Raw genomic sequence first — 21,159 nt, 5'->3', positions numbered from 1 at the left:
CCTCATGGGGAGGGAGAGGCCCTTTGGAAAGGGGGGCACTGAAAAGGGACATATGAGCCCCCTTCATGAATCTGAAAGGCGTCCCAAGCTTGTTTTCTGATGCTCCAGTCAGTGGGGCCCAAAGCAACAGATGGAAATGGCAAGAAAGAAGATTCTGGCTAAACGCTAGGAATAATTTTCTGCACCTAAGAGCTGTTGGACAGCGTCCCAGACGCCTTGCCAGACGGCAGACTCTCCTTTGCTAGAGGTTTCAAGCAGAGGTCAGGTGACCATATGATCCACCAGGAGCGCTTTAGTTGTGCTTTCCGCACTGCGGGGGCTGGACTAGATGACCCCTGGGGTCCCTTCTATAATTCCGCCAGGTGGCGGGGAGAATTTGCCCCCAGAGAAGTGCGATGAGCTGTTCTCTGCCCCTCGGTGGCCGAACATGGCTGTGCGTCTCTGCCCAGGGGCCGCTCTGTGGGGCTGCCCCAGTTCTCCCGCTGAGCCTGGCAGGGGCTGCGAGGGACGCGCCGGCGGATGATGAGCCTGTCCTGTGCTTGCAGGAGTGGACACTCGCGCGCTGACCAAGAGGATCCGGGAAAAGGGCAGCTTGCTGGGCAGGCTGGTGCCCGATGGTGTCCCCAACACCCACCTGCCCTTTGAGGACCCCAACAAGAGGCACCTGGTGAAGGAGGTCTCCCTCCAAGTAGGTGGGGCAAGAGGGGAGCTTGGGCGGTCGGACCTGGAGGTGGCTTGGCTGCCCGCGAGGGGGCCTGCCTTTGTGCATGGCAGAGTTTGCTTCTGGGCGTGCATGTGGCCCTTGGCATAGGGGGCTTAGCAGCAGAGCAGGCTGTGCTCCAGTCTCCACGGCTGGAAGTTTCGTGGGCTGCTTGGACGTAGAAAAATGGTGGGAGGAAGCAGCTGGGGACCCCCATGGGAAGAAGGCTCAGAGCCCCGAGAGGGGTGGTGAGGGGTCAGAGGGAGCAGCCTGGGAAGAGGAGGTGTCAGTAGCAGAAGGGGTAACAGGACTTGGTGAGCGGGGAGAGTCTGTGCCAGAGAGCAGTCCAGAATCAGGGGCAGAAGCTGATGCAGGAGAGGAGAGAGACCAAGAGGCAGAGATGCCCCCCCTCCTGTGACAAACTCCCTTCCAGAACCAGAAGAGGCATGAAGAGGGAGGGGGCAGAGACAGGCACACCAACAAAGTCTCAGATTGCTTGGAAAGAACCTGGGAAAGGAGGAGACTTAGGCAAATATCAGCCTTATGGGGGCAAGATGCACCAGGAAGAGTTGCTGTGCTCACTAGGCCTGGCTTCCTGAGCAGACCTTGTTTCCTTGAATAAAGAGCTAACTTCACTGACGCCGTGCGATTTCTTGCTGCCTTGCTCCTGGCAGCAACGCTTTTGAATGCCATTTCCTGGAAAGTACAGGAGGAGAGAGGGCTCTTTTGCCTGAATCCTGCTTGTGGGTTTCGCAAAAGAGGCACTGGGAGGACAGGGTGCTGGGTTCGATTTCACTGCCTGATCCAGCAGGCTCTCCGTAAGTTCTTAAGCACAGGGTGGCCAGGAGCACTGAGCCATCGTGGGCCAGCATCCCAGGGGTTGGGGGTGTTTCCTGGGCCAGCCTGGCCCCTGAGTGCCCCCTGCCATCAGCGTCACTCTTGCTCTCTGCCTCCCCCTGACTGACTAGGCTCCCCGCCTCTTCAACCCCGGGGGATCCGTCAGGATCACGGCCGTCGACTGTGGCCTCAAGTACAACCAGATTCGGTGCCTCTGCAGCCGTGGCGCAGCCGTGAGAGTGGTGCCCTGGGACCACCCCCTGGACAGCGCAGGTGAGCGGGGCGGCCGGGGCCCGGTGGAGACGGCTGGCAGGAGCCTTCCTGGGCGCTGGACGGACACAGGGAGGGGAGGCCTTGGGTCTGGGGGCTGCCGAGGGTCTCTCCTCGCTTGGTGAAGGGTCCCAGCTTGCCCCATCTCTGGCTTCTCCTCCCAGAGTTTGACGGTCTGTTTGTCAGCAACGGCCCTGGAGACCCCCAGCTCTGCCAAGTGACGGTTGCCAACCTGCGCCGCATCCTGGAGCTGCCAACCCCGAAGCCCGTTTTTGGGATCTGCCTGGGCCACCAGCTGCTGGCGTTGGCCATCGGGGCCAAGACCTACAAGATGAAGTAGGTGTCTGTGGGGGGAGAGTCAGGGAGGTCACGCAAAAGCCCCCCCTTTTTTGCAGCTGACGGTTAACCTGTGGAACTCCCTCCCCCAGGAGGCAGGAGTGGCCTGTCAGGAGTTCAGCCTACACTTGAGTAGGACCCTGACAGAGACACATGCCCGACTGGCTTGTTCCCTCCCTACTGGTCAATCGTTCGGGAGCTTCAAAAGCTTTCTTCAGCCCAAACATCACAGCGACCGATGCCAAGCGACACCAGCACACTTAGGGATCCACAGAGTTTGTGCATCATGCGTAACAGACCTCAGTAACTCAGCATTTTGGCTAATCTACTTTATTTGCATATAAACACACACAGAGCACTGCAACATGGCTCCCTCTCTCTCTAGCATCAGACAGCAAAGAGAAAAAGAACAAAGGACAAGAGTCCCACTTCATGGAACACAGGAACACAAACATCCTGTCTCCATCACTTCCTGCTCGGTGGAGTCAAAATGTACACCGTCATGTGGAAGACAACAATCCCATGACTGCAATCACGGAGCAGGAATTCTAACATGGCCACCAACCTGGATGGCTTTCAAAGAGGATTGGAAGTTTTTAACGCCCAATGTTTCACTGTGTTTATTATATTGTGTTGGAAGCTGCCGAGAGTGACTGGGGCAGCCCGTTTTGATGGGCAGGGGGCAAGTAATATATTATTATTAGCAGGAGTTGACGCATTCATGGATGGCTCCTGGCCAAGTTGGCTCTGCTTTCCCTCCGCAGTTGGTGCTTCCCAATCCCTGTTTCTGGTGCCCGGATCCCGCTTGCTGGTTTCCCATAATGGGGATCTGGTTGGCCCCTGTGAGAACAGGAGGCTGGACTGGATGGGCCACGGGCCGGATCCAGCTGCAGGGCCATTCCTGTCTCTCCATGGCAAGTTCGCGCTGGGCACAGAGTCCTTTGGCTCCTCCCTCTGGCCAGGCCTGACTGCCCCCCTCTCCCCACTGGGCAGGTACGGAAACCGCGGGCACAACCAGCCGTGTCTCCACGAGGGCTCTCAGCGCTGCTTCATCACCTCCCAGAACCACGGCTTTGCGGTCGACTCGGCTAGCCTGCCAGCCGGCTGGTCCCCCCTCTTCATCAACGCCAACGATCTTTCCAACGAGGGCCTCGTCCACGAATCCAAGCCTTTCTTCAGGTGAGAGACGGTGGGGGGGTATGCATGGGGGGGGCTGGGGTGTCTTGCCTCTCTCCTGCCCCCTTTGGAGTGGGGAGTACGGTGCATGGCAGAGCGCATAATGGGAGTTGGGCCAGATGACTTTGGGGTTCCCCTCCGACTCTCTGTGCGCTGGCAGGGTCTCCCCACACCCCTGGGGCTCCTGACCTCCCAAAGCCTTTTCTCTCCCCCCCTTTAGTGTGCAGTTTCACCCGGAGCACAATGCTGGACCAACAGACCTTGAGTGTCTCTTCGACATCTTCCTGGAGACGGTGCGAGGCCAGGCGGAGGGAGCGCAGAGCCCGGAGACAGGTGCCTCTTGGGGGGTCAGGTCTGGCCCCTAGGGACTCCTATTTGGGGACTTCCCTGGCTTTTTTCTGGCCCACGTTGGACCAGTCTGGATAGTTAGCCTTGGTGAAGACTTGACGTTTTCTTCCCCAAAACAGTTTTTGATTGGAGTTTCTGCTGAAATGAGGCTGCATTTTAACACTGTATTTTAATCTTGTTCATTCAATTGTTTTTATACCTGGTGTTAGCTGCCCTGAGCCCAGTCTTGGCTGGGGAGGGCGGGGGTATAAATAAAATTTATTATGATTATTATTAGGGACGCGGGTGGCGCTGTGGGTTAAACCGCAGAGCCTAGGACTTGCCGATCAGAAGGTTGGCAGTTCGAATCCCCGTGACGGGGTGAGCGCCTGTTGCTCGGTCCCTGCTGCTGACAACCTAGCAGTTCGAAAGCACCTCAAAGTGCAAGTAGATAAATGGGTACCACTCCGGCGGGAAGGTAAACGGTGTTTCCGTGCGCTGCTCTGGTTTGCCAGAAGCGGCTTTGTCCTGCTGGCCACATGACCCGGAAGCTGTACGCCAGCTCCCTCGGCCAGTAAAGCGAGATGAGCGCCGCAACCCCAGAGTCGGCCGCGACTGGACCTAATGGTTAGGGGTCCTTTTACCTTTATCTTTATTATTATTATTTTTATTATTATTATTTTCCGCCTTGCGTGCTGGGGGGGCCTGCCCCAGTCTCTGCTCTATCCAGGTTGAGGCATCGCGGGCACCTCGTGTGGGGCTGGACCACTGTCTTAACTGAGATGCCCCCTTTTTCTTTCTTTCTCTCTCCCCCCCCCTCAGTTCGTGAGCTCCTGCAACAGCGCCTCTGCTTTGCCAAAGCGCCCCCCGCCAGCAGCACTGCCCGACCCCACAAGGTGCTCATCCTGGGCTCAGGGGGGCTCTCTATAGGGCAGGCGGGTGAATTTGACTACTCTGGCTCCCAGGTGAGTTGAGGAAGGGAGGGGAGGGTGATCGATTTGATTTGATTGAACGTATTTCCATGCCACTTTCCCCCCATTGAGACGCATACCAAAGCAGCGTACAAAACAATATGTAGCAATAATGTAATTTTATTTTACCCTGTTTACATTATTTGCAGGCTACCCTTCACTCCGCAGAGTGAGGAGCAAAGTAATGAAAATAGTAAGAGAAAAGCAGTGTACAAAAATTGGAAAATCATGTAAACAATATCAATAAACAATTGTATCGTAAACAAACAAAATTACAACATGAATTTATATTTGTAATTTAATGAGCTGGGAGCTAAGTAATGAAAACACAGAAAAGCAATGTTCAGAAATTACAGAAACATGTCAACAGCACCAATAAAGAACTAAAATTTATCATAAACAAGCAAATCTACAACAGAACAAATATTTCGCAATTTAGCCGTGTGCAGTTAAGATTTCAGATCATCACAGGGGCAACAAAAATCATATACCGTATTTTTCGCTCTATAACACGCACCCGACCATAACACGCACGTAGTTTTTAGAGGAGGAAAATCTGTAGGCATGCCACCCGTAGGCATTCCCTCCATAACACGCACAGACATTTCTCCTTACTTTCTAGGAGGAAAAAAGTGAGTGTTATGGTGCAAAAAATACGGTAATTAGCAAATCAGCAATTGCAATCTGTAGAGCACTCTTTGGAAACCTGCAACTAAAAAAAGAAGCTAGACATCACGGTGACCACAAAAGTCATGTTTATGCTTAACAAATCAATGTGGCATTTATAATCTCTAAAACAATAAACAAGATAGCAACCAGAAATTATGCTAAACCCTAGTAAATCAACACACACTATCCCCTCCCCGCATGACTCATACTCCTTCACTCTGTTTACTAAAATACACAAGCCGTATAGAAGGTCCCCGATCTCACAGAAATATCTGCAGCAGATCTAGACTTTAAAGTACGTAGGTTGGGGGGAGAGGCCTTGGGGCTTTTGGGGGGGTGACGGGCGGGAGGTCGGGGTGCTGGGAGCATGTGGGGCCTGTCACAGTGTGGGTGTGGCTGAGATTCCCCTCCCCCCAGCATCTTCTGGAGGTGCTAATCTCTTCCTATCAGCCAAGGCCACACAAAGCCTTGCAAACTGCTTTCCCACACTGGGACGGCCGCCCTGCGCAAGTGCACTGCTTCAGATTGTGAACGTTGTGGTTGCAAATTCGAGGTCGTTCCCTTGACTGGCGTCCTTGTTGGCAAGGCGGGTGGGAGTGGGGAGGGACCGGACCATACACACACACACACACACACACACATGACTGACCCAGTGCCCTCTTCCTTCCCTCCCTCCCTGCCAGGCCATCAAGGCCCTGAAGGAGGAGAACATTCAGACTGTGCTGATCAACCCCAACATTGCCACTGTGCAGACCTCGAAAGGCCTGGCCGACAAAGTCTACTTCCTGCCCATCACCCCCGACTACGTGGCTCAGGTGAGCTGAGCTCCCCCCTCCCGCCGTGGAATTGTAGAATTCAGAGGGGCACGCAAAGGGCATCTAGCCCAACCAGCTGCAACTGGTATACGGAGTCATCTGGAGGCAGCAAGTAGTGGCTGCTGCTATCGCTCTGCTCCAAGAATTTGTTCCATCCTCTTCTAAATCTGCCCAGATTGGTGGCCCTCACTGCCTCTTGTGGCAGCGAGTTCCGCAGTCTAACTCTGCGCTGCATGAAGAAGGGCTTTATTCTCTCTGTCCTGAACCTTCTGGTTTATATACATATATTTTTATTAGTTTTTTAACATATCATTTCCCACAATTATGAAACATACTTTTATATCTTATACAATTTTTTTTACTTCCATCAATGACATCTAAAAGTTTTCCAGTCTTTTCACTTAATTTACATTTCTTACTTTCACTACATAAATATAACCAGTATCTCTTTTCTTTCTCATCTTTGCAGTATTTCATATATTCCTCCTTACAAAACTTCTTTTAGTCCTACTAGCGTAATTTGTTGATTACAGCTGCTCTTCAAATAATTCGTATATTTCTACCAATCTTCTGTGAATCTCTGGTTTTGAATCCTTCCTGTCATTTTATCCCTTTCTGCGTAGTCCATTAATTTCGTCTGCCATTCTTCTTTTGTCGGTATCTGTCCTGAACCTTCGGATCTTCCTTGGGTGCCCCAGAGTCATACGGTTACGAGAGAGGGAGGGAGACAAGTCTTTCATTTGCAGGGACTTCAGCGGTGCCTGGGTGGCCCCCAGAGCTTTGGAGAGATGTGTTGCGTTAGGAGACTGCGCCCGTGTGGCAACTTCTTCTGCTCCTCCCTTTTCAGCCCCCTCCTGGTTCTGCAGGAGAGGGTGAGGAAGGACCTGATCCTTCGCTTGCCTGGCCCGCCTCTTCCCCCAGCTCTGAATCTTCTCTGCCTCCAACTCTCGCTTTCTGGCCAGCACAGCTCCCCACAAACCGCTGCCCCCCCCAGACGAGGCTCCAGCCCCCTTTCCGCTGGAGTCCCGCCAGTCCCCGACACCTCCTTCCCCTGCCCCCAGGTCATCAAGAACGAGCGCCCCGATGGGATCCTGCTGACCTTTGGGGGGCAGACGGCCCTGAACTGCGGCGTGGAGCTGACCAAGGCGGGGGTCCTGGAGCGCTACCACGTCCGCGTCCTGGGCACTCCGGTGACCTCCATCGAGATGACGGAGGACCGCAAGGTCTTTGTGGAGAAGATGGAGGAGATCGGGGAGCACGTGGCGCCCAGCGAGGCTGCCTGCTCCCTCGAACAGGTGAGGGGGCTCGCGCAGGGTGACCACCTTCAGGCTCAACGCTGGACTTTCCTTTGCGGGGGGGGGGTCCCCAAGGCGGGGGTGGGGCTTGTTCCTGTGGGAAGAAGGTCTGGAAGAGCCCTACTGGCTTCTCTTTGTCAAGGGGGGGCTTCTGAAAATCAGGGGGTGGGGAGGCTGCTATATCTGAGCGGCTACAAAGGGGCAGAGGGGTCCACACCCCCAAACACACACTACCCCCAGCTAATAATAATAATAATAATAATTTATTATTTGTACCCCACCCATCTGGCTGGGTTTCCCCAGCCACTCTGGGTGGCTTCCCACAAAGATTAAAAATACATTAAAATGTCACACATTAAGAATTTCCCTGAACAGGGCTGCCTTCAGATGTCTTCTAAATGTCAGGTAGTTGTTTATCTCTTTGACATCTGAAGGGAGGGCGTTCCACAGGGCAGGCGCCACCACCGAGAAGGCCCTCTGCCTGGTTCCCTGTAGCCTCACTTCTCGCAGTGAGGGAACCGCCAGAAGGCCCTCGGATCTGGACCCTGGTGTCCGGGCAGAACGATGGGGGTGGAGACGCTCCTACTTGACAGAGGCTGTTTAGGGCTTTCAAGGTCAGCACCAACACTTTGAATTGTGCTCAGAAACGTACTGGGAGCCAATGTAGGTCTTTCTGACCGGTGTTATATGGTCTTGGCGGCCGCTCCCAGTCCCCAGTCTAGCTGCCGCATTCTGGATTAGTTGTAGTTTCCGGGTCACCTTCAAAGGGAGCCCCACGTAAAGCGCATTGCAGTAGTCCAAAGTAGTCCATTGCAGTAGTACAAAGATTAATACCCATCATTAAAATGCACAATAAAATTATTCAGTCACCTTATTTTTCGCTCTATAAGGCGCATCTGACCATAAGACGCCCCTAGTTTTTAGAGGAGGAAAACGGGGGGGGGGGGGTAGGTCACCTTCAAAGGTAGCCCCACACAGAGCGCATTGCAGTAGTCCAAGCAGGAGATAACCAGAGCATGCACCACTCTGGCGAGACAGTGCGTGGGCAGGGAGGGTCTCATCCTGCGTACCAGATGGAGCTGGTGGACAGCTGCCCTGGACACAGAACTGACCTGCGCCTCCATGGACAGCTGTGAGTCCAAAATAACTCCCAGGCTGCGCACCTGGTCCTTCAGGGGCACAGTTACCCCATTCAGGACCAGGGAGTCCTCCACACCTGCCCGCCTCCTGTCCCCCAGAAACAGTACTTCTGTCTTGTCAGGATTCAACCTCAATCCATTTGCAGTACGAATGGACTCTGAGAACTTGTGTCTGTAAGGACTGGGGGACGTATTCCTTCCACTGCACAACGTGATTTTACCTATTAAAATGCTGGGTCTGGGGGCACTGCAGGGAGTCCACGGCGGGTTCCTGGGCACTGCCTGGAGGTGCCCTTCGCTGGGCACCCTGGGGGCCCTCCTGGAGGAGGCCGGGCCCCTCACTGCTTCCTCCCTCCCTCCCCCCCCCCAGGCGCAGGCGGCAGCTGAGAGGCTGGGCTACCCGGTACTTGTGCGCTCTGCCTACGCGCTGGGCGGCCTGGGCTCTGGCTTTGCCAACGGGCGAGAGGAGCTGACGGCGCTGGTGAGCCAGGCTTTTGCCCACACCTCCCAGGTGCTGGTGGACAAGTCCCTCAAGGGCTGGAAGGAGATCGAGTACGAGGTGGTGCGGGACGCCTACGACAACTGCGTCACGGTAAGCGGCGGGGGGCGGGGGGTCTTCGTTGGGCACAAGGAGGCAGGGCTGGCATTCGCAGGACCCGGTTGGTCCTCACCTGTTGGATCTCTGTCTGGAAGCGGCCAGTCCAGGCTAGTCTCTAATGGTTCCTGGAAGTGAAAGGAAATCACAGCTAAAGGTTGTGGACTCTCTCTCCTTGGAGGTTTTTCAGCAGAGGTTGGGTGACCGTCTGGCAGTGAGATCCCTGTATTGCAGGGGGTTGGACTGGATGACCCTCAGGGGTCCCTTCCGACACTACGATTCTACAATTCGATGATCTCTACTTTCTTTGAGGGAGAGTTCCCCTCCTCCTCCTCTGAGAAAATTGCATTAGCAATACAGTAAAATACAGATACAAATATTATTATCATTTCTCGTTTTTGAATGTTTTTCGGAAGCTGAACGTCCAGTGCAGTTGTCCGCAATTGTTTCCGGGACGTTTTGTTTCCGGGACGCAATTGGTTTCGAACGTTTTGGAAGTCAAATGAACTTCCAGAACGGATTGCGTTTGAGAACCAAAGTACCACTCTATCTAGGTCCAATTGGAAAGAAAGAAGAAAAAGGAAAAAGAAATGGATAAAAAGAGATGGAAGGATTAAAAGAGCGAGAAATAAAGCTAAGAAACAAAGAATTCTTCATCTGCCAGCTATATATAGACCTTATTTGATGTCACCCGCTGCTGGAACAGCTTGTGTGGTGGGAGGGGCGTGTTGGTGCCCCAGAAGGGCCCCCCTCTTCCTACCTGCCTCACCTGCTTTCCCCCCTGATCCAGGTGTGCAACATGGAGAACCTGGACCCCCTGGGCATCCACACGGGGGAGTCCATTGTGGTGGCCCCCAGCCAGACCCTCAACGACCGCGAGTACAACCTCCTGCGCACTACGGCCATCAAGGTGGTGCGCCACCTGGGCATCGTGGGCGAGTGCAACATCCAGTATGCCCTGAACCCCGAATCTGAGCAGGTGAGACCCGGCAGGTGGGGTGGGTTGGGGTGGCTGCCCTGTGCCTGAGCAGCGCATGCCGGCTTCTGCCCTCTCTGACCCCCTTGCCCCCTGCGGGGTCTGGGTCTGCTGCCGCTGCAACCTTCTCTTTTGCCCCCCACCCGCAGTACTACATCATCGAGGTGAATGCCCGGCTGTCGCGGAGCTCAGCGCTGGCCAGCAAAGCCACCGGCTACCCCCTGGCGTACGTGGCTGCCAAGCTGGCTTTGGGCATCCCTCTGCCTGTCCTCAGGTAATGCTCACCCTGGGCTGGGGCATCGCTCTGCCCAATCCTGGCTGGGGCGGGGGGCTTGCTGCTCACGGGTCCCGAGGATCCTTCACCGCTTGAGCATCTTGTGGAGCAAAACTGTTTTCCTTGCAAGAAGCTTCCCTTGAAACACAGAAGCGGCCGGGTTGCGTCTTGCTCACGCCTGGGTTTTAGCTGTCCTTGCCGTCTTGCCCTTGCTTGGCACCAAAGATGGCGCCAGGCGAGGCTCCCTGGGGAGAGCTTTCCACAAACGGGGTCGTGGGTTCGAGTCCTTCCTTGTAGGGGTTGGTTGGGGTCCCTTCCAACCGCACACTTCTCTGCCCCAGGAACTCAGTCACCAACTCCACCACCGCCTGCTTTGAGCCCAGTCTGGATTACTGCGTGGTCAAGATCCCGCGCTGGGACCTCAGCAAGTTTCTGCGCGTCAGCACCAAGATTGGCAGCTCCATGAAGAGTGTGGGTGAGCGGGGGGGGGGGGTCCCTGGGAGACCCGGCTGGGCCCACTCGCTTTGCGCCTGCTGCTTCTGAGTTGCCAAAGAGGCAGGATTTGGTCCTGGAACTTGCAGGCTTCCTGATTCTGTGATGCTGCCCCCTCCTTTTGCCTTTCGTGGGTCTAGAACTGTCAGTTAAGAGCATGAGCCCCGGACTAGCGCAGACCCGGAGTCAAGACTGGAGTCAGATGCAGTTCAGTGCCAAGCGGCCGAGTCTCTTGTCAGCAGAGTTAACACTTTATTCAAGGAGACAGCTCCCGGCAGGTCTTGCCCCTACAGGGCAGCTTCCCAGACTGAGCCTTCCACCCTCCTAAGGCTCCTCTCACAGATTTTTCCCCAGCAGACTCAAAACTGCATCTGTGCCCCTCTGGCCTCTCTTCTGCCCTCCTAGTGATCCTGCACGAGACCAGAGGGGAGGGAGGCTCCCACGATTCTTCAGCAGCCTCTTGACCCCCCTCCTCTGCTTCAGCCTCAAAGTCTGAACTGTTCCCTGTCGCCAACTCTGTTGCCCCTTCTGCATCCCCCCCTTCTCCCTCGGATCATACTCATTTCCTTGGTTTAGTGTAGCGTTCCCAAAGCAAGGAAGGATTGGACTCTGATTCATAGAATACACACAGAGGCTTGACCAGCAAGACTCTGGGAGGAGCTGCCAATAATAATAATTCCTCTCTACCCCTTGGCCCAGGTCGTTTTATTCACACAAGAACTTTTTACACAGTGTTCATAAGAACCAATCAGATTTCCTCTGAGCATTTCCAAAAACCCCACGTGGGGACAAATTTAAAGTTAAAACTACAAAGGGCTAATTTCCTACTTGAGCATGCATATGCATTCAGAGTAAATAAAATAGGAATAAAAGGAGGGATGCTTTTAGGAAACCCGGAGGTCATAAACAAGGAAAGAATATTTACTATCTCCTTGTGAACTCTCTTCCTGGCCCTTAAGATTAACAAACCTAACAATAGCTATATCAAAGCTAGCTATCACCTTTATGACCCAGGATGCCTCTCTACCCCTTGGCCCAGGTCGTTTTATTCACACAAGAACTTTTTACACAGTGTTCATAAGAACCAATCAGATTTCCTCTGAGCATTTCCAAAAACCCCACGTGGGGACAAATTTAAAGTTAAAACTACAAAGGGCTAATTTCCTACTTGAGCATGCATATGCATTCAGAGTAAATAAAATAGGAATAAAAGGAGGGATGCTTTTAGGAAACCCGGAGGTCATAAACAAGGAAAGAATATTTACTATCTCCTTGTGAACTCTCTTCCTGGCCCTTAAGATTAACAAACCTAACAATAGCTATATCAAAGCTAGCTATCACCTTTATGACCCAGGATGCCTCATGCAGCAACTGGCCTGTGTTTTAGAATGCTTATACTTGCCGAGATGGAGAGGCTTGTGGGATTCGATCAGAAACCATTGCCAATGAATCAAACCCAGTCAACCCAATGCTTTCATCGTGGACACAAATGGCTTGATGCATATTTCATAATTCCTCATAGTAATCCCATCTGATCACTGCAGTTTAGCACCTGCCTCACCTGCTTTGGGGAACAGGCTCCCTTCCGGATCATTTGCTAACTTGCATCTTGCCCACCCCCCTTCTTTCCTCCTCCCCGCCCCCCAGGCGAGGTGATGGCGATTGGGCGCAGCTTTGAAGAGGCCTTCCAGAAGGCTCTGCGCATGGTGGATGAGAACTGCGTGGGCTTTGACCACACTGTGAAGCCTGCTTCAGACATGGTAAGGGGTCCGGGGGGGTGGAGAGGGTCCGGCTGCCCTCCTGGCCAGACTGTGCCTGCCCCACCGGGCCCAGAGCCCTGACCCTCTCTGCCTGCCCCCTCCCTTTCCCCGACCCACAGGAGCTGGAGACGCCCACCGACAAGCGCATCTTTGTCCTGGCGGCCGCCCTGCGGGCCGGCTACTCCATCGAGCGCCTCTACGAGCTGACCAAGATTGACCGCTGGTTCCTGCACAAGATGAAGAACATCACGGACCACGCCCTGTGCCTCGAGTCCTACCGCCAGGCCGAGCCGGGCTCCATGCCCACCGCCGTCCTCAAGCTGGCCAAGCAGCTCGGCTTCTCAGACAAGCAGGTGGCCCAAGCTGTGCTCAGGTACCTGGAGGTGTGCCCCCCCCCATCCAGCCAGGAGCGGCAGCCCCCTCTTCCCCTGGGGGGAATAGGGAGGGCATCACCGCAGGCCTGACTGCCAGGGTGCCAGCGTGTTCGGCACTTCTTTCAGCCGTCCCGGGGCAATTGTCATGGAATCATAGAAGGGACCCCCAAGGAAAAGATGCACTTGGGAGTTGTCATCTAAGCCACCTGGAGGGCGCCAGGTTGGCCATGACTGAGCTAGGCCAAGAGATGGTTTTTTTAGGGGTGGGGGGGCCCCAAGGGCCATCTAGTCCAGCCCCCTGCAATGCAGGAATGACAGCTCAAGAATCCCTGATGAATGACAATCCCACTTCCGTTCGAAAACCTCCGGCGAAGGAGAGTCCGCCCCCTTCCGACGTCATCTGTTCCACTGCCAAGCAGCTCTTCCCGTCAGAAGAGCTCTTCCTAATGTTTAGTCAGAATCTCATTTCTTGTAACTTGGCTCCATTGGTGGTAATAATAATAATAATAATAATAATAATAATAATAATAATAATAATTTATTTATACCCCACCCATCTGGCTGGGTTTCCCCAGCCACTCTGGGGGGCTTCCAATAAAACACTAAAATACAATAACCTATTAAACATTAAAAGCTTCCCTAAACAGAGCTGCCTTCAGATGTCTTTTAAAAATAGCATAGCTGCTTATTTCCTTCACATCTGGTGGGAGGGCGTTCCACAGGGCGGGCGCCACTACCAAGAAGGCCCTCCCACCAGATGTGAAGCCAGTGTGGTGTAGTGGTTAAGAGCGGTAGACTTGTAATCTGGGGAACCGGGTTCGCGTCTCCGCTCCTCCACATGCAGCTGCTGGGTGACCTTGGGCCAGTCACACTTCTGTGAAGTCTCTCAGCCCCACTTGTTGTGGGGGAGGAAGGGAAAGGAGAATGTGAGCCGCTTTGAGACTCCTTAAAGGGAGTGAAAGGCGGGATATCAAATCCAAACTCTTCTTCTTCTTCTTCCTCTGCCTGGTTCCCTGTAACCTCACTTCTTGCAATGAGGGAACAGCCAGAAGGCCCTTGGAGCTGGACCTCAGTGTCCGGGCAGAACGATGGGGGTGGAGATGCTCCTTCAGGTATACAGGACCGAGGCCATTTAGGGCTTGAAAGGTCAGCACCAACACTTTGAATTGTGCTCGGAATTCAGGTCCTTCTCTCTGAAGCAGGAGAAAACAAGCTTGTTCCCTCTTCCATGGGGCAGCCCCTCAGGTATGAGAGGAGACACTAGAGCCATCTGGTAATATCGGAAAGGCTGCCCCATGGAAGAGGGAGCAAGCTTGTTTTCTCCTGCATCAGAGGGTAGGACTCGAACCCATGGCTTCGAGTGACCAGAAAGGAGATTCCGACTCAACAGATGGAAAAACTTTATGAAGGTGAGCTGTTTGACAGCAGAATGGATACCCTCAGGAGGTTGTGGACTGTCAGGGATGCTTGAGCCGAGATTCCTGCCTTGCAGGGGGCTGGACTAGGAGTCCCCTCCAACTATGATTCTATAGATCCCAGGCGCCATGGCTGGCAGCATCTCCTGGCAAGGCGAGGGAAGACCCCTTTCCAAAATCCCGGCCGGTCGGTGCTGCCCGTCAGTGCAGGCAGACCTGGCTCAGCGCGTTACAAGGGAACTTTTCCTCTCCCTCCCAGCACGGAGCTGGCCGTCCGCAAGATGCGCCACGACCTGAAAATTCTGCCGGTGGTCAAGCAGATCGACACGGTAGCGGCCGAGTGGCCGGCCCAGACCAACTACCTCTACCTGACCTACAACGGGACGGAGCACGACCTGGCCTTCCGCGAGCCCCACGTCATGGTCATCGGCTCCGGCGTCTACCGCATCGGCAGCAGCGTGGAGTTCGACTGGTGCGCAGTCGGGTGCATCCAGGAGCTGCGCAAGGTGAGCCTCTTCCCCCCATCTCCCTCGGCTGCACAGGGTTTGGGGATGCTCTTGCCCCATCAGTATTTCATAGAATTGTAGGGTTGAGAGGGACCCCCAAGGGACATCTAGTCCAGCCCCCTGCCGCGCAGGAACCTCTGCTAAAGCATCCCTGGCAGAGGGCCATCCAGCCTCTGCTTAAAAACCTCCCAGGAGGGAGATTCCCGAGGGAGACCGTGTAGCGTTCCCAAAGCAAGGAAGGATTGGACTCTGATTTCATAGAATACACACGAGGCTTGACCAGCAAGACTCTGGGAGGAGTGCCAATAATAATAATCCTCTCCCCCCCCCCTCGGCCCAGGTCGTTTTATTCACAAAAGAACTTTTTACACAGTGTTCGTAAGAACCAATCAGATTTCCTCTGAGCATTTCAAAAAACCCCACGTGGGACAATATTAAAAGTTAAAACAACAAAGAGCTAATTTGAGCATTCATACATAGTTCAGAGTCAATAAAATAGGAAACAAGGAGGAATGCTAAAGATTAAACTCCATCAAAGTAACTTACTATCGTTATGTACTGAGGATGCCTGGTGAAGCAACTGGCCTGTGTTCCAGAATGCTTATAGGTGCCTGTCAGGTGTAGAGAAAGCAAATGGCAGAGGTGGAGAGGCCTGGGGGATTTGATCAGAAACTATTGTCAATGAATCAAACCCAGTCAACGCCATGCTTTCATCGCGGACACAGTGGCTTGCTTCATTTTTCATAATTCCTCATAGCAATCCCACCTGACCCCCACACTCGGGGATATTTGCACCCCTATAAGACCGTTCCACTGTCAAGCAACTCTTGCCGTCAGAAAGTTCTTCCTGATGTTTAGTCGGAATCCCCTTTTGTGTAACTCGAAGCCTTTGGAGCAGCAGAAAACAAGCCGGCTCCCTTTTCCGTGTGGCAGCCCTTCAGATAATACAAAATAAAACAGAATAAAACCATGCATCTATTATAAAACAGCAACACTGGGGCTGAACTCTGAGCGGCATCCATATCCGATACGTTTCCACCTAAATTTCTCCTAAATGCAGCCAATGTAGAGGATTCTTGTATCTCAGTCTGGAGGGTGTTCCATAAATGGGGAGCCACCACTGAGAAGGCCCTGTCCTGTCCCTTGTCCCCATTGTGAGCACCACACTGGCTGTCTCTGGGCTTAAGGCACTGGGTGGCGCTGGTGCTGGGGAGGCCCTTCTGTCCGGCCCCCAGGCCATTGATGGTTTGGGGCCATGTATCTCATCTGGAGCCCCAGCTGTCGATGGACCACAACTCCCATCACCCTGAATTAGCCAGCAGCACCAGTGGTCAGGGACGATGGGAATTGTAGTCCCAACAACAGCTAGGGACCCAGGTTTGAGAAGTACTCCCTTCGGGTGCTTGAGGCAGCAAGCTCCCAGCCCCTGGGGGGGTGGGGTGGCAGGACAGGGGCCAGACCCACAGCTTTATTCAGGCTGAGTTCTGGGAGAATGAGCCTTCCTTCTCTCCTCCGCAGATGGGTTACAAAACCATCATGGTCAACTACAACCCGGAGACGGTCAGCACCGACTACGACATGTGTGACCGGCTCTACTTTGACGAGATGTCCTTCGAGGTGGGTGCCGTCCATGGGTGCTTATGCCAGGGGATCGGGGCCTCTAACAAGTCCCATCTGTCTTGTAGGGCTTCTCCTTATTTAGTTTACGCTACTCCTCAGCCGTCCTTTATTTCCTTATTTCACAAAGTCTATATGCCCCTTGATCATAGGGGCGGGGGGGGGGGCGACCTCAAAGCAGTTGACAAAAAAAGAAAAGAGAGAGCAATAAAATTATCACTGAGTTGCAGCCATCATTCAAAACGTACAGAAAGTTGCAGCCGCAATAGACTGAGACAAGATGAAACTCACATCCACTCTCCTGGCAGGCTCGTTTAAGCCATAATGTTTTTTAGCAGGTGCCGAAAAGAGTGCAGTGATCTCAATAGGCAGGGAGTTCCAAAGGTTCTGTGCTGCTACTCTAAAACATTTGAGTTGTTACTGTTTTGGTGCAGCAGGTGTCAAGGCCTCGCATGGGAGTGTGCTATAAAAACTGTAAAACAATGGAATAAAACCCCTCATAATGATTCTCCCCAAAATGATTTCTGGTGATGGCTGTGTAAAGGACGCCCCCAAGTGGGTGAAAGGGGCCTCTTCTCTGCAGCTGGGCTTTGCAGCTGTGCCTGACGGGCCTGATCCTGCCCCTCTTGGGACCCTCACCCGGCCTCTCCGCCCCCCAACCAGGTGGTGATGGACATCTACGAACTGGAGAACCCTGAGGGTGTGATCCTGTCCATGGGGGGCCAGCTGCCCAACAACATTGCCATGGCCCTGCACCGGCAGCAGTGCCGCATCCTGGGGACGTCCCCGGAGGCCATCGACTCGGCCGAGAACCGCTTCAAGTTCTCCCGCCTGCTGGACACCATCAGCATCAGCCAGCCCCTCTGGAAGGAGCTCTCCGACACCGAGGTCAGGAGCCGGGGAGGGCGGCTGGGGGCAGCGGCCAGCCTGGCTCTGCCGCCCCTTGCTTGGCAACGCTGGGCAGGGGGCAGGCGGACCTCTCTCTTGTCTCCAGGCAACCAAGAGGGGTGGGGAAGAGGGTTTGGATCCTGCTTTGGGGCTCCCCGTGTTGGGCATCCGGGTGGCCACTGTGAGAACGGGGTTGGTTGCCAGTTTTCCAGGCCCAACTCAGTTGGAAAGGGACCCCAAGGAGTCATTGCATTTTAACCTGTATTTTAAATTGGTTTTCTTCCCCCCTATTATGTTTTTTTAAAGGGACACAGGTGGCGTTGTGGGTTAAACCACAGAGCCTAGGGCTTGCCGATCAGAAGGTCGGCGGTTCGAATCCCCGTGACGGGGTGAGCTCCCGTTGCTCGGTCCCTGCTCCTGCCAATCTAGCAGTTCGAAAACATGCCAAAAAGTGCAAGTAGATAAATAGGTACTGCTCCGGCGGGAAGGTAAACGGCGTTTCCGTGCACTGCTCTGGTTCGCCAGAAGCAGCTTAGTCATCCTGGCCACATGACCCGGAAGCTGTACGCCGGCTCCCTCGGCCAGTAAAGCGAGATGAGCGCTGCAACCCCAGAGTCAGTCACAACTGGACCTAATGGTCAGGGGTCCCTTTACCTTTTTTATTATGTTTTTACTGTAATTTTACTGGTGTTAGCCACCCTGAACCCGGCTCTTGCCTGGGAGGGCGGGGTATAAATAAAATATTTTTTAATTTTTATTTATTTATTTATTATTATTATTATTATTATTATTATTATTATTATTATTATCATCATTATTATCATCATCATCTAGTCCAAACCCCTGCAATGCAGAAAGAATAGTAAGGGGATCATGGCCCTAAATGGCCCCAAATCCCTTAAAGGCCGCCTCCTCCTCATGGCTGCAGGGGGGCCCCTCCTGGTAGATCCTCTGCCCTCTGGGGAGGGCCAGGGAGAGACGGCCTTCTCCGGGGGTCTCCCTCCTCTTTGCCCCCCTGACCTTTGCCTTTTAGGACCCACCTTATTGTTACGGTTGTAAGCTATCTTAAATTCATGATGCTATTCTCGCGGACCACTGGCCTGATCCAGCCCGTCTCTTCTGATCATCTTATTATTATTTACTGAGTTTATATGCCGCCCTATACCCAGAGGTCATAGAAAAAAAATCACAACATACATAATCAGAAGAAAAACAACAACCCCGTAACACACACACAAACGCCAAAAAGAGCCACATTTTAAAAAGGCAGAGGATGCCGATTAGACCAACCAAAGGCCTGGTTAAAAAGGAACCTTTTTGCCTGGCACCTGAAGGTGTGTAATGAAGGCGCCAGGCGAGCTTCCCTGGGGAGAGCACCCCACAGACGGGGGCCACTGCAGAAAAGGCCCCGTTCTTGTGTTGCCACCCTCCGCACCTCTCGAGGAGGAGGCACACGAAGGAGGGCCGCAGAAGATGATATTGGGGTCCAGGTAGAGGCAGTTCTTGAGGTCTTGCGGTCCTGAGCCATTTAAGGCTTTACAGGTCAAGACCAGCACTTTGAATTGGGTCTGGAAACTGATGCCAGATGCTCCCCCTTGGGGCCGTGGGTCCTTCGCTGCCCTTGTTCAGGGCAGAGGTCCAGAATGGATGGACCCCGGGGTCCCAGGCCAGAGGGAGCCCCTGGATCTTTTCTCCCTGGAAACCCAAGTGGCCCCTCTCTCTGCCAGGGGTCCGCCCTGGACGCCTGCTGACCGTTTCCTCCCCCCCCCCCGCAGTCGGCCAAGCAGTTCTGCTGCAAGGTGGGCTACCCCTGCGTGGTGCGGCCGTCCTACGTCCTCAGCGGGGCGGCCATGAACGTGGCCTACTCCGACAGCGACCTGGAGAGGTTCCTCTGCAACGCCGTGGCCGTCTCCAAGGAGCAGCCGGTCGTCATCTCCAAGTTCATCCAGGAGGCCAAGGTGCGGGGGCAGAGGGAAAGGGGGGTTAGACTCTGGAACTCCCTGCCACCGGACCGGGCAAGGGTGGCCAGCGACTTCAAAAGAGGATCGGACCAATTCAGGCAGGAGAAGAGAGGGCTCTCGATGGCTCTGATCTTCCAGGAGGCAGTAAATGCTTCTTAAATCCACTCGCCGGAAGCCGCAGGAGGAGAGAGGAGTCTCTGCTGCTTGGATCCTGCTAGTGGGTTTTACGCAATGGCCGTCTGTCTGCTCAGCCGCTGTGAGAACAGGATTCTGGACTGGATGGGCCAGTGGTCTGATCCGGCAGACAGCCTTCCAAACGCAAAAACAGATGCTATTCTCCCCTTCCTAGAGATGGGAAAAATTGTGGGGTGGGGGACTGGTTTTTTCCAATTTTTCCGCCCCCCCCCCGGTCTTCCCATCTCTACCCCTTCCTGATTCAGAGCTGGGGGGGGGGTTAAAGGGTGTGGTTTTTGTGATCTGGGGGTGAGCCCTCCAAGTCGGACAGTGGATGGTCATCTGCCTTTCACTGCCGCAAAGGTGGCTGTTGGCGTGAGGGGAGCAGGGGGCAGGATTGGCGCTTCTGAGTGCCCGATGAAGCTCAGAGGCCCCCCCCCCGCCAGGAGAGCATGAATTGGGGGGGGTGTCTGCTGGGGGTGGGGTGAACACACGCTTCACTGGGCTCTCGCTCTCCCCCTTGCCGCAGGAGATTGACGTGGACGCCGTGGCCTGCGACGGGCAGGTGGTGGCCATCGCCATCTCTGAGCACGTGGAGAACGCCGGGGTGCATTCGGGGGACGCCACCCTGGTGACGCCCCCGCAGGACATCACGCCCAAGACGCTGGAGCGCATCAAGGCCATTGTGCATGCCATCGGGCAGGAGCTCCAGGTCACGGGGCCCTTCAACCTCCAGCTCATCGCCAAGGTGAAGGGGGTGGGGGAGCGGGGCAGCCGGGGGGGGGGTGACAGACCCCTTTGTCCGCCATTGGGGGCCCCCCTATCAGGCTGTGGGGTTCTCTAGCAGATTTGCTTGGCCAAGTTTTCTATTGCAATACGATCACATCTGATACACATGTAACTTGCGCTGTTTCAACCAGACGTGGTTGGAGACAGGCTGGTTCTTTATAATATTTCAAATCAAATATCCTTTATTAGGCATAGCAAACCATACATTATCAAACAGACACCATATACAAATTGTGCAAAATGTGATCTTAGCATAACAAGGTTTGTCCCAGTCAGATCTTTAACTCCAGAGGAAATCAATTTGCATAAATAATACAATACAACACTACTACATCACCGATCAATTAAGAACCACTAGATCTTTTTATAATGGCGCAGTCTTTCTACATGGACAGCCACTATTAAAGTAATTTGATCATTCCTGTCCGAAAGCAGGTCCTGAACCGTTGGTGGCATAGAATTGAGCCTATTGAGTTGTAAGGCCTCTAATAATTGTCTTCTGGCATAAATGCCAAAATCACAAGAAATGAAAATATGCACCAAAGTATCAGGTTCTTGTTTACTACATTTGCAGAGACACTCTTGATTCTGGGAGAGCTAAATATCTTCCTCTCACTATCACTGAGAGAAACATATTAAATCTGGCTAATATAAACAGCCTGCACAGTTCATGATTCTTCAGATTTGTCATGTATTCCTTTTGAAAATCTCTATACAAAGAGAGATTTAAATAGAGAGGAGAGGAAGTGCTGTGCTTTGCAACCTTGAGAGTGGATACTTTTTTCTGTAAGACTGCCTGATAA

At 53.7% G+C, this 21,159-nt stretch overlaps 1 protein-coding gene across 1 annotated transcript in view; it reads left to right on the top strand.

Annotated features, from left to right (window-relative positions):
* Nucleotides 1-21,159, top strand: part of CAD (carbamoyl-phosphate synthetase 2, aspartate transcarbamylase, and dihydroorotase) — a 43,660-nt gene that overhangs the window by 4,151 nt on the left and 18,350 nt on the right. Inside the window, exons 4-22 of the mRNA XM_083732953.1 lie at nt 546-688; nt 1,669-1,810; nt 1,972-2,143; nt 3,137-3,322; nt 3,540-3,652; nt 4,469-4,611; nt 5,970-6,101; nt 7,163-7,396; nt 8,906-9,127; nt 9,921-10,109; nt 10,256-10,380; nt 10,722-10,855; nt 12,520-12,632; nt 12,752-13,005; nt 14,681-14,927; nt 16,446-16,544; nt 17,208-17,432; nt 19,208-19,390; nt 20,097-20,315. Of these exons, the coding sequence (XP_083589079.1) occupies nt 546-688; nt 1,669-1,810; nt 1,972-2,143; nt 3,137-3,322; nt 3,540-3,652; nt 4,469-4,611; nt 5,970-6,101; nt 7,163-7,396; nt 8,906-9,127; nt 9,921-10,109; nt 10,256-10,380; nt 10,722-10,855; nt 12,520-12,632; nt 12,752-13,005; nt 14,681-14,927; nt 16,446-16,544; nt 17,208-17,432; nt 19,208-19,390; nt 20,097-20,315 (3,275 nt within the window). The remainder of the gene's footprint in view (nt 1-545; nt 689-1,668; nt 1,811-1,971; nt 2,144-3,136; nt 3,323-3,539; nt 3,653-4,468; nt 4,612-5,969; nt 6,102-7,162; nt 7,397-8,905; nt 9,128-9,920; nt 10,110-10,255; nt 10,381-10,721; nt 10,856-12,519; nt 12,633-12,751; nt 13,006-14,680; nt 14,928-16,445; nt 16,545-17,207; nt 17,433-19,207; nt 19,391-20,096; nt 20,316-21,159) is intronic.

This window comes from Podarcis gaigeae (genome assembly GCF_964106915.1).
Source record: "Podarcis gaigeae genome assembly, chromosome: 3".
In the NCBI taxonomy this organism is placed as follows: Eukaryota; Metazoa; Chordata; class Lepidosauria; order Squamata; family Lacertidae; genus Podarcis; species Podarcis gaigeae.
The sequence above is the reverse complement of the archived record's forward strand: the minus strand, read 5'-3'. Positions and strand labels throughout refer to the sequence as shown.